Genomic DNA, 13,876 nt, shown 5'->3' with positions numbered 1-13,876 from the left:
TGGGCAGCGAATTGGGGGGGGGGGGGGGGGGCTCGGAACCCCCCCCCCCCCCTTTTTTGGTGCAATACATAGGAATACATAGGGTGTAACCATTTTGGGCCCCTCCCCACTTTTTTCATCCCAGAAGCGGCACCAGAAAAGAAAAATAGAATGTGGTTACACTTTTGACATTTGCGAGCCGATGAAGCATGGGTTAGGCCTTTTTTTTTTTTTTTTGCTCGTCAGCTGATGAAACCCGGAAGTGGCACCAGAGATATAAAGTGGGCTACCCCCCCCCCCCCCACTTTTCAAAATGTGGCGCCGGCCATGGTATGCATATAGTGAACACAAGCACACATAAAGAATATGAACATATTATTATGTATCCAAGCATAGTACACATATCTATTATTCCCAAATTTTGGGTTGCGGCCATTATGCCAACAATAAAATTCCAAAATCATCACAATGACAAAAGATGTACAGCTCCCTGGATTATTTGTGTAGACAGAGCATGAAACTCTGGACTTGAAGGGCTTTTAGAAGGAAGATCTTTCTTGCAGCTTATGGCACCCACCCCTGACGGACCAACAGGAAGGTGGCAACACTGTTGGCATGTCCTTTAACCCGTTGAGGACGAGTCCCGAGTATACTCGGGCAGGTGTCTATGGGAATTGCGTGTTGTAGCAAAATCAAACCGTCCTCAACGGGTTAATAGACCAAAAGTAAGATGGCAGCACAGCTGGGGCTAGCCAATAGTCTCATCATGGCCATTCAACTCCATCTTACATGACGACCCTCTGCTCACTCCGCTTGCAAATACTACGACGAACAGGCCTTTGGACCAAAGGCTTCTACATTGATGTGTGATCGTAACAATATGTAGTTGACTTTTAGTACATCGTGGCAGCGGTTTACGAGCTGTCTGATTACTACACTCAATCAATGGCCTCGGCTGTCAGTGAAATATATGATGTCCAAAATATTGTTGTTATTACACAGAGCATGAAGAAATCACGGAATACAAATTCCTGTGATAGCAGAATGCGTTCTTGCTAAGAGAAGCAAGCACCACATTAAACAAGTACTGCTGTGCATTGTCATCTACTCTCAATTAAATCATGAACTCACCTGCCACTGACAACGTTTTGAGTCTGAATTCCTGGCCATAGAAGACTACGAAGCAGATCGTGTTGGCAAATTTGCGCGTCTCCTCGGGCCACTTCTCAAAGTCCTTGGAGTTCTGGCCCGGTCTGATCTCCTTGATTTCCCTGATATTAACTGAAATTAAAATGAAGCACACACACACACACACACACAAAGAAAGACTGATTAGTTTCATACCAATACAGCAAAATACATGAAGAAAATTTTCAACAGAAATTCAGATCTACTTCTTTCCCTTCCTCCTGGGGCTATGGGAGGTGAACCCTTATCACACAGAGCATTATGGGATCTTGATTATAACAGCTGCAGGCAGTTTGGCAGGTTACTGTAAAACACGATACGTTCGCGGCATGAAATTTTCGCGAATTGGGGCTGACCGCCTTTTTTGCGAACTGGAGCTGACGGCCTTTTCGCTGCATGAAATTTTCGCGAATTGCCGCTGGCATTCAATGCGTATAGAAAAGGCAAGAACTTTCCTGTGCATTTTAATTTCGCGAATCTTGGCTCTCGCAAAATTCGCGAGATTGAAATGCATGTGAACGTTCCTCATTTTACAGTATTATCATATGCACGAAAGGATTCATTCACACACAAGAGATTCAACTCTCAATACACTATTATTCAAAGCCTCTGTGCTCACATAAAACATAATTGTTTTCTCCACCACAACTTGGGCAAAAAATCCTGATGTCCCAATTGATGCTGTGCTGGTTATGGAATGTGAAGCATTAAATTTCCACTTTATTTCTTTTTTCCCTTTACAATAACACCGTTTTGTGATACAATGCAGAAATGTATGCTTTCTTCCTAATCTTTCCATGAGATTCCTTTTCATTACACATCAGTCTCCCTACTCAGACGCATGCCATTTTATACCAAAACTTGATAGTGAAACGACGTATAAAGAATCATCGTATAGCCGATAGACCGTTCAGACACTAATTTCGAACGTTCTGGGAAACGTCGTATAAATGTATAGCCATGAGTGACAGCTGTGGGGTCACCTTTCATGCACGCTCCCATTAAGCCCCGCCCAGTTATACTGTTCTATGTTCGCCATACGTTCAGACGCACACGGAATGCTGATTCGTTATCGAGTTCTAGTTCGAGACGATGCTCTGACCGTCGTTTCGTTATACGTCTTTTCGTTATATGTCTTTTCGTTATATGTCATTTCGTTAGTCAGCGTTCAGACGTATAAATTCATTGTTTAGCTATACCTTTTTGGTATAGCTATACTGTTCTAGTATAAATTTTTTGCGTCTGAATGCCCTGAGTTTGTGTCTTTAAAAAAAAATCTTCGAGATGAAGTGATTTAATAGCCTGTTGATGAGCGAGGGTTTTCCCCGTTACACGATGGCATGATGATTAGATGTAAATAGTCTCCTTCCATGGGTTGCACATAATAATCTGATTGACATCAATCACTTCAAGAGTATCCCTTCTCTCTGACCAGAAAGGAACCAGTGAATTGGAATTGCAAGAGGCACTTGACTTATAATGTTATTTTCTAAGATGCAATCTAAACGATCACAGTAACGATGACACAAACACAGTCTCCACTATGAAGTTTGCAAGTGCAGCTAGTTTGCTGTTGACAGAACTACACACTATACAATTGTAAGCGCAGATGCTTATAGATGCAGTTTCAGATTCCATTTGAGAATTAGCAGTCTCACCAAAGCTTCTTACTATGTCTTTGGTATAATGTTCAATAATTACATTGAACCTTCCTGGAATTTTGTTCTGCATTGTTCTATGATAATGGACAGCTGAGGCCCATTCTCGATGGAAAATACTGAGACACATCAAAGAGCGTAATGCTTTACATTACAGTCTATATAGCTATCCTCTCAATGTGCCGACAACTGATCACAGAGCAAATTTTGGAAATTGTGTGGGCATACAGTCAAACCTGCCTTAGTGGCAACCTGTCGAATATGGTCACTGAAAAGCCTCCCCCCCCCCTCCCGAAAAGCCATGTTAAAGACCCTGTGCACAGCTGCCACCTGTCTAATGCAGCCAGTGGGGACTCAATACCCGTAATTCTGAGCATTTTTCTGCTTCGCAGCCGTGCCAGTTCTGCACAGTCGTGCCAGTTCTGCACAGTAAATGGTTCAAAGATCACCACTGCTGCATTCTCCCACCATTCAGGCATAGTACAATCAAGGAGGTGTGAGAGTATACCTCCTTGGTACAATGCATTAGTATGCACTCGTAAAAAGCTTACTCGCTGTATGCACGCTCGTGTGCAATGACGCTATCAGTCAAGGTATTGCTCAATGCACGAAACGTGCATATTAAGTACACATACTGTTACTGTATAAGCTGTTATCTTTGTGTACAGATATTTTTGCGAATGAGGAGGTCTCGGACATTTTCGCAATATGTCGTTTACGCAAATTGAAACCAAGGCTATAGTAAGTGTACTATTACCCTAGCGCATGGCAACATTTTCATGTGTTGTTAAATTTGCGGCCCAACAGTGATTCACGAAATTCGCGAAAATTAAACCCTCGCAAAATAACAGGGGCCGTATTCTGAGAGCTTATTAAGTGTCTGATTAGCACTTAATTACCGAATTGGTATTCTGAGAGCATGATTAAGTAGGGGGTACATTAACTACCATAGCAACAAGTGTTTTGGCGGGAAGGACCTACGCGTTTGCGCGTATCAATGCGCGTGCACCTCTGAGAGGACTTAATCACAGAGTTAATTACGAATCGGTATTCTGAGGGTGTAATTAAGTATGAAAGTTAATGGAAAACTTAATGATACCTAAGAGTGTCATTAACTACTCCGATATCACGCAATACATCGTGTTTTCTCTGCCACAACGATGCTTACCGTCTTCGGTAACAGAGGAGCGGTTGAATGTTGTTATCTTGGTATCCGTAGAATTCAGAGAAAAAAAAGAAACATAGCCGATCTTCGAGGAATTTTGTCATTTTATGTGAGCAAAGAGGTTGAGATCTTCGCGTGCGTAGGTGAGTGGTTGTAATCAAATACCGGAGTGTGCGCACGGAGCTCTTGGGTTGTAGTTACAGGGGGCGTGGAGGAGCGCGTATTGAGGGCATATTTGCACGTGTAATCATAATTTTGGCTTCTAACAAAGCGTCTGATTGGATGGAATAACAATTAGATGGGAGGGACCAAAGATAATTACAGGGGACTTAATCATACCTTAATTATGTCCTCAGAATACCGATTTTGCCCATGATTAAGGGCCTATTAACTTCACGACTTAATCACGAAGTTAATTACAGACTTAATTACGACCTCAGAATACCACCCCAGTTTATACAGTATATAAGTATGTATATGTATACTAGTGGTATAGGGTGATACACACAAAATGTTGGAGAACCTGTCTATTGTGGCCACCCCGTCTATAATAGCCACTCTTTGCATCTCCCTTTGGTAGCCACTGTAGACAGGTTTGACTGTTATTTGTTTTGTTTGATTGTTTAGAAAAGTGTTAACTGGCAAAGCAAGACTGAAGCTGATGCGAAGACTAATGTGTGTAGGCTATTGCTGGTACAAGTGATGTAATCATCCATTATCACATTTCACAACAAACATTATCCAGTCAAGAATGGACTCTCACAATTTGCCAGGAGGCGATATCTCTTCCTGAGGTGAAACGCACTGAAAGAAGGACTTGTTGAGTTTTGGTACAGAAGGAAGTTTTCCCAAAATGAATCTCATAATAGGCTACTGTGGCTCACATACAAGCTTTGTGCACATTTAAAGGACAAGTTCACCTTCATAAACATAAGGATTGAGAGAATGTAGCAATATTAGTAAAACACATCATTGAAAGTTTGAGGAAAATCAGACAATCCGTTCAAAAGTTATGAATTTTTGAAGTTTTTGTGCAGGACCCGCTGGATCAGAAGACTACTGCAGTGTATAAATAACTTAGATGTCACATGCGTACAACAATATAAGGAAAATATAAAGAGAATTTCACAAAATTCCATCTTTTGAAAAAGTACATATTCCCCTGACTCGTTACCGACAAATGTTATGGGTAATATTATTCCCCCTGCCTTTAGAAAGAGGCAAGTCAAGTGCTCTTTTATTATGCGAAAAAAGTGAAAATATGTTGAATTTTCTTTTACATTTTCTTTATACTGTTGTACGCATATGACTCACAAGATGTAGTAGTCTCCTCATCCAGCGGTTCCAACACAAAAATTTAAAAAATTCATAACTTTTGCATCGATTGTCCAATTTTCCTCAAACTTTCACTGATGTGTTCTACTAATATTGTTGCATTTTCTAAATCCTTATGTTTATGAAGGTGAACTTGTCCTTTAAAGGACAAATTCACAGTCTCATTCATTCCCTCTTTTGCAAGGTATATAATTGCGGTTACGTTTATCATCAAATATTCAAACAGAGACCTGTTGGCACTGTATAAAAAAAGTCTTTAGATTTTGTAATATACATACAGTGTACTTCTTAGCTGACTTGACTGCTACATAGATATTGCACAATGTCTGACGAACTATTCAACTGACATCTCCACTTGAGAAGGTTATGGCTGAAACTTCGTTTTCTGGCATGGGGTACCAAGCAAGTGAGCAATTGAATGGCCAGTCACATATCAACATTTCCAACCACCTGACAATTAATTGGCCCTTGGATTCCACGAGGATGACTTCAGGACCTAAGTTCCAGCAAATTTTGCTCAAATGCGACACTGAGGCACTAGATCTGATGGTCAGAAGCAAAAGGTCACAGGTCAACTGATGTTGGCAAAAATTATCATCATGCCAACATATTGCTTAGTGAACTTTTGAAACTTAAAAGCACTATAGATGCATAAACACGTGTACTGTATCCACAATGGGCTATCCGTATCTTCTGCTTCTTTTACATAAGAAAATATTTCATCCTCATTTTTTTCACTACGTGTGGTTTTTGACGGCGAATTTAAATTTGCGAAGCCGTCTTTAATACAAGTGTTGATTTGTGATAGATACAGGAAATGATATCTCACTTATTAAATGAAAGATAATGCACCACTGTGGGTCGATCTATGTGATTTATCATGTATAGCTACAAAAAGCAGTATATCATTTGACTGTCAAGGTACTGTTTTATAAATGAGGGCTTTTGGAAGTACCGACTTTCAAAAATGTTGATATGCACTCTATATTTCACGACTGTATACAGAACTGCCCACGTAAGATCACAAATCATGTTTGCAAGTTAACAAGGTAATCTCATGATAGACACAGTAGATAGCTGATGCACAAATAGCCATTTGCAGACATATAGAAATTCAAGCAGGCGTTGTATTATCAAGTTTTTTAACACTTTCTGTGCCAACAAGTGAAATGTGTACAAATTGTGTACAATTTCACACATGGAAGGAAATTAATGTGGCATTAACATGCAGAGGGTTAATGTGCAAAGGAACCAACAGGTGTAAAGTAGCACCAGAGTCATGTTTAAAGAATGCTGGTTATCACCTTTGCATAATATGCAATCATCATCATAAGTTTTAATGATACTCATCACCGATATTATATTAAAGCTCATTATCTCACCATATTATATACTTCACACAAGTCATTGCAGTAATCCCAAAGTGTAGCCACTATGTATTAACAGAAACTACCTTTTTTTCCTTGTCTTTTTTGAAATGTTTTGGTCTTTTTGTTGAACAAGCAATGCTATTAATCACTTCTTAGTACAGCCATCAAAATTTGGTCATCTTGCTGTCAGTATCGGCTATGATTTTGGCTGGAGAGCTATTTAATCACTTGTGAGCTCTGATTAAAGACTAGTGGTACAAATCCACAGGCTTGTTGTTGTTTTTATTGGCATATCATTGAACAAGGAATGTTGGTCAACTCTTTTTCCAGAAATTGGTTTGAATTCTTGACACATGTACATCAATTCCTATTAATACAATTCATTTAAATAATTTGTACGAATAAATCAATATAATTAATTACAATGGGCGTCCCCTTCACAAGATTCGATTGGAAGGGGGCACATCGCTTGAGCAGGTTTTTCAGCAAGGCTGAGGGCCACGATTGGCTATCTTCTTGCTTTAATAGGCCATTCCAATACACGACAGGGTTTGACTGATGCTCCTGGTAAAACAGATTGAACGAGGCATTTATTGTGTATTTCAGTATCAACGAAACTGCATTGAAAATAATGTAAAATTTCTGTCAATTGAGCAAACATCTGGGCTATCTGCAGACTAGTTGATACAATGCCAATGCTTATCTTATCAAATCATTACTCGAGTTGAATCTTCTTGTCCTCTGACCATATTGAACGAGGGCTTTAATTGGTAGTTCCCACTATAACGACAAAGTATGCTTGACATCTTTACTATCGGTTTCTGTCGATAGTAAAGGCACGCTTCTTTCGATTACAGATATTTTTGACATTTACACAAGAAATTAATTATCATTTCCAAATTCATACCTGGCCAGGGCAGGTATAACTCACACATCCTGTAGGTATTACATGAATGGGCAGTCACAGTATGTAGCTTTTACAGGAAATGGAGAGATACACATTGTATATTGTACACCATACATGTAGCTTTTGTACACTGTAATACTCTGAAAATGTCCATGCTAAAAGAATATTGGGTTTATGACAACTTGTTTGATATGACTTATTGGTTAAGTACACTGCTCAAGCTAAAAACGTGCATTGCTAGATACATTCTTTATGCAGTTACTAAAATGCTTATGGATTCCTGACTGAAGACTAGCGCAAATATTCAAATGTGAATGATGTGCCTCTTAAACTAACAACAACAACAACAACAACAGCTTTACTTGTAAGACAGAGTGTGCCAAGATACTAGGCTAGGAAGTCAGATGTGCTAATTACTAAATCCTTAGAAAACAATGGTGGACAACGTTGTGACAGAACTATCGACAGCTTTCCCAACATAGCCCTGGTTTGAATGCACGCAGGGCACCACGCCAGGGGCCTAGCTGTAGCGTGAACTATGCTTTACCCAAGAAAAACTCTGGTAAGAACTGAAAACTCAGGTTACATGATTCCACCCACCATTGGCTTTAACACATAAGAAAAACTTGATGAAAAAATCAACCCGAGTTTTCACAGGTAGAAAGTTTTACATAAATGCAACAAGCCCCTGGTGTACAATGCCAAAGACAACAGACACTCCTTGCTTTCCCTGCACTGCCTTTCATTAGACTCCATTCACACTGGCTTTCAAACTATCTAGACCACACCTGAATAGTTTTCCTACCAGTTACATACTTCCTTTCACACTTTAAAAGTATCTAGACTTCAATTACAACTAGAAAAGCACTCTGAGAGCTAATTTCCATCCATACACACAAGCTGAAAATCGTATAATTTCCCAATATAATTTAGAACCCTTTTGTTTATGTCATCAGCTTCCAGATGTGTGACGCCTTGCCTAAACAGTGCATGCACTTTATAGAGGACGTATGCAAACGTCAAATACAAGCAGCTTGCTCCAAAGTTCATTGACCCAATCTGCAAAAAAAAAAAAAAAAAAAAAAATATATTTTAAAATCCTTCAAAAATCCATAAATATTTGTGGATCACTACCAAAATTTAATCATCACTTCTTTTGTCATTATCAACTTTTCCTGCAAGTTTCATCCACATCCATCCACAACTTTTTGAGTTATTTTGCACACTGACAAACAAACAAACAAACAAACGCCAATGAAAACATAACCTCCTTCCTTGGCGGAGGTAATCAACCCGATAGGAAGACTGCTTCGTTTCTACATTTCAAAGTCAGGAAATACCTCTGTAGTATCAATTGCCATGTACAATCAGTTGCATTATAAGCTTAAGTTACACAGATACTGAAAGATGAAATTCTCAATTGAAGACGAGCCAAGGACTGAAACACTCCAACCCTATTTTTTCCTTTTAATACATATTTCTCCCATGAACGCTTGCAAAAGAGAATGTCAGTGATGAGCCATGTACCAGGAAATAGCATCTTGTGCGTCGTCGTATTTCACAGTTTCTAATGCCATTGTGCCAAAGTAACGAATGAGGCTACATTCACTTTGGCTCTTCGTTCAGGAAGCTGGTGATAGCCTATGTCAATAACATCACTTTAATGCTCTCCAGACCAGGTACAGGTTGTACCAATGACATCAAATCACGTACGGTTAGCATGAGTGACACAAGGGTTAAATTCACACTGAGTCAGGTCTGAACTGTAATACTACAATGCAGTCAGTACGGTTGGGCACAAGATGTTCATGCAGACTTACCATACATTCAGTCAGTCTGGTAGTGCTACTGGGATGCTGTACGGCCAACAAACGAAATTTCCAGCACCATGACTAATGGTATCTATTTGTACTTTCGTTGTGCAGAGACGTGAGAGAACTCTCTCTCTCAAGCAGTGAACAGTGACTATCTACCCATTTGATCTTGAATGTGAAACTGAACATGCCACACAATTCTTTTTAGTTTTTGTCTTCTTCTACCATAACAATGATTCAGTTTAAGCGATTTGGAAAGTTACAATGCATCATACAAATTGGTGGGAGGGTGGCAGACATGATACAGGTATCAACAAAATCTAATCAGTATTCATTTTGTTTTTATGTGTTTCTTGTGTTGTTATTATTGCTCTTTTTGGGGGTTCCACTCAAAGACCTATCCACAATGGCTTGCTAAGTAGTGTCAGCCTTTCCACCTGTCGCTCTCTACATGGACTGGCTCCATATTTCAGAGCAAATAAAGGGCTATACCCTACACCCTATCACTTTTTCTCTTTTCTAAATCTTCTATGACTTTCTCCGGAGGGAGAATGATCACCTGCTGACTCCATGGAGGATTGAATGGCATGGTAAAAGCTCGCCGGTCAAACAAGACGACTTTGGGTATGATTCGTCGACATGTGGCGAAATTCACAAGCATTAATTAGTTCACAAATAGTGAATGGTCACGAGTGCAATAGTACAAGATTTTGCACAAGGTGAAAGATAGATCAAGGCCCTCTATTCAACGAGGCAAAGCCGAGTCGAATAGAGGGCCTCATCTTTCATCGAGTGCGAAATCTTGTTCCACTGCACAAGCAAAGACCATACACTATTTGTTTCATACAACACCTCGGCCGTCAACAGATGTAGTCCACACAGATTCTTGAATTTAGCACAGAAATGGCAACCATTGTCATGATGATGGCGAATGAGTAGCTGCACAGTCACAGTCAACCATCATGTGTATGTACTGTACGTATATACTGATTATGTGAAACTGATCAGTTGAAGTTGTTAGCAAAAATGAGTAACAAAAGTATGCACTTGCAAGCACGCTTGTAATTGTTGAGTGCGCGCTGCAAATGTTTGTTTATTGTGACATCAGAGCCATGCAATGGAGAACATGCATTTATTATACTAGTATCCATTTTTGCTCAAACAAAATTGCACGGTTGATATCCATAGCGTGCAATGGTACTTTTAACTGAATGTCATGTGATGGGTAAGCGACCTATCAGACAGCTACATTCTTTTTAGGTGTTGTATTATAAGGTTATATAATTTATATGGAAATTCTAACTTTTGGTAGCAAACTACTAGTGAGACCTTGGAAAAAGTAGTTCAATGAAAATGAATTCTGATTTTACCCAGTTCATACCTATTGAAACAAAGGTTGTTCCTGAAAATCAGAAGAAACTTGCAGAGGAACAACAGTATGCGTTTGCTGTCATGGGATGTCAACGGTTGAAAACATCATAGAATGTTTCAGAGTATGTTTATCAACTCACTTCTGGCCCAGAATGGGGGTTTCTGAACAACTTATAGGGAGTTTTGGGCAGTTGATAGATGGAAAGCCATTTTGATTTTGGGGTACGAAATGTGCTTCTGAAATGCAGAAAAAAATGCAATCACAAACACATTTCTGAAGCATTGATCAACGCGAAGTCGTTTTGAAACTCATTTATAGCCAAGACCCGCCCACACCAACCCCTGCCAACTACACATCTCCGCTCCTTGGGTCAAACTGCGCAATGGAGCTGTGCAGTGACAAGGCCTCCCAATCAACTCACGACAGACTTGATAAATGCAACTCAAGAAATGCGATCAGAAAGGCGTTTGCAAACGCATTTTGACCGTGGGTACTGAAATGCATTTCAAACATGGGAAAGTTGACAGACACAGCTTTTGTGTGTTAAAGGTTAGGGTTGAGGATTTGAAGGCCAAGGATGAACCCTATTCTGAGTGGGGGAGAGGGGTGGGGGGGGGGGGGGGTTTCTCTGTTGTCTCGTATCTGCTTCAGATTGTAAGATATCTTTTAGTTTTTCCTTCATAGTTTATGAATCTTTTGTGACTAAAGATTGCATAACTGTACAAATGAGATGACAGACATAATATTACCTTTGGTTTTTCCTTTCAGCTCATCCTTAAACTCACACATGCAATTTTTCATGCAGATACCTTTGCATATTGTAAGAAATGAGACACAAGGAAATAGCTAGCAATTACATAAGTTGCTCTACCAACATTAATGAATACTGTGAAAGCAGATATTTTCAGGTGATGAATTTTTCACACTCTGCCAAACAAGATGAATTTTGCATGTTTTTAATTTCGCAAATGGTCCCGACAACTGAGTTGGCACTTCAGACCGCTCACCGATGCCACTGCCGTTTGGGGTTTTGACAGCACATACACCCGTACTACTACTAAGGCAAAGATAGGGCCAAGAGTACTGATCCATGGACTCTGTGATGCTTTATATTGCCAAGCAATGCAGAATGTTGAGGGCTGGTGGAATACATGATGGGGTGTCCAGGAAGGCTTCATAAACTACCATTGAATGTTCCTTCACACATGCACTTTCATGACTGGTGATGGGACAATATTTTGTCTTGTTTTGTTTTTGTAATACCCATGGCTAAATTTTTTCATACAATTTCTGAATTTCCTTCCCTCTTTAAGATGAAATTGATACAGACCTTCTACTGTAAACCGAGGAATGTTGTATTAATATAGCTTTCCACGAATTTGTCTAGGGAAATTCCCCCATCAGCAAATAAGAACAGGACAGAGAATATGTGAATTCCTGATTTTATAATACTTCTTGCCCATTGAAGAGGCCTGTAAAATTTTGACTGTATAACAATATTGTGAACAAGTCGGGAATTACCCTTTTACTGGAGGTCGGCATGTGTACGTTGGCAAAGCACAGTCATTTTATACCAGGTCTGTCATAAGACCTGGAGAGTAGATCACTGAACTTTGATCACATTTCCTGCATATTCTAATGGGGTCAAAATCAACAATACCCAGACTGAACTAAAGAAAAAGGAACTCAGCGGGCCCCGCTTAATCGTGAGGAGTCCATAGACAGTCTTTTCTCCCATTTGACCCTTCATGCTCTAAGGCACTTTTCAAAAAACTTGCAGAGCTGTTTCACAAGCATTCAGAAATAAATCAGAACTTGACCTAGTTGTAAAGTTTGCATGCCCACATTCAGGTGGGGCAATAAATGTGCCTCAGTGCAACAGGAAGGTCATGGGGGATAAAATGGGGATAAGAGGGATTAGGTAAGCTTTATTCATTGACAACTAGTTCCCAGACCGTCAGTGCCAATTGGCAGAGAAAGAGCTCCAGCCTGTGTGCCTTTCGGCCAATGAAGCACAGTAAGGGGTAAGTGGGGATCACGCTGAAGCCGTGGCAAGTGTCAGCACGTGCAAATTGCAGCACATGAAACCTAGTATGTGGGCACAACACAAAACCATGCACAGCTATCTTACGTTGTACCTATTGGCAACTATGGTAGAAAGTCCACACACAAAGACAAACAGACAAATTTGTATTGCATAGTAATCCTCTTCAGAGTTCGCAATGTATCAAGCCATACTGATGAACCTGCCACTGTCCCGAAACACCATAGGTAGCGCTGCTAAACTTGAACATGTTTTTGTTGCAATTTCTGAGTAAACATGTACGCAAAGAAACTTTTGATAGATGGACAATTTTTTTTTTGTTTCTCTGATCATCCCTCTTTCTCTCTTTGTGCATGTTTGAACCAGACACCTCGCATACTGATAACCGAGCATTTACGCAAATTTTTGTCACTTGCATCACCTTGTATGTTACAACTACCCAAACTGTTTCTAATGAGCAATAGAATTCAAAGTGATATGGGGTAAAACCAGACAGTGAACCAGGAAGTTGAGTACAATAAGGTTCACATCAGGTCTTGTGCATGCTGCCTTACGATAAAATGAATAGTGCACAGAACCTCCCATTAAAGGACAAGTTCACCTTCATAAACATAAGGATTGAGAGAATGTAGCAATATTAGTAGAACACATCATTGAAAGTTTGAGGAAAATCAGACAATCCGTTCAAAAGTTATGAATTTTTGAAGTTTTTCTGCAGTACCCGCTGGATGAGAAGACTACTGCAGTGTATGAATAACTTAGATGTCACATGCGTACAACAATACAAGGAAAATATAAAAAGAATTTCACAAAATTCCATCTTTTGAAAAAAGTACACATTCCCCTGACTCGTTACCGATAAATGTTATGGGTAATATTATTCCCCCTGCCTTTAGAAAGAGGCAAGTCAAATGCTCTTTTATTATGCGAAAAAAGTGAAAATATGTTGAATTTTCTTTTATATTTTCTTTATACTGTTGTACGCATATGACTCACAAGCTATAGTAGTCTCCTCATCCAGCGGTTCCAAAACAAAAAATTAAA

The 13,876-nt window shown here is 39.7% G+C and overlaps 1 protein-coding gene across 3 annotated transcripts in view; it reads right to left on the bottom strand.

Annotated features, from left to right (window-relative positions):
- Window positions 1-13,876, bottom strand: part of LOC139722673 (1-phosphatidylinositol 4,5-bisphosphate phosphodiesterase gamma-1-like) — a 104,054-nt gene that overhangs the window by 62,359 nt on the left and 27,819 nt on the right. For all 3 annotated transcript variants that reach the window (XM_071633967.1, XM_071633966.1, XM_071633965.1), the window contains exon 3: window positions 1,111-1,260. In XM_071633967.1, the coding sequence (XP_071490068.1) occupies window positions 1,111-1,260 (150 nt within the window). The remainder of the gene's footprint in view (window positions 1-1,110; window positions 1,261-13,876) is intronic.

Source organism: Diadema antillarum, unplaced genomic scaffold, assembly GCF_040938485.1.
Source record: "Diadema antillarum isolate AM-2024a unplaced genomic scaffold, OU_Dant_1.0 scf00000169, whole genome shotgun sequence".
NCBI classification, from domain to species: domain Eukaryota; kingdom Metazoa; phylum Echinodermata; class Echinoidea; order Diadematoida; family Diadematidae; genus Diadema; species Diadema antillarum.
The sequence above is the reverse complement of the archived record's forward strand: the minus strand, read 5'-3'. Positions and strand labels throughout refer to the sequence as shown.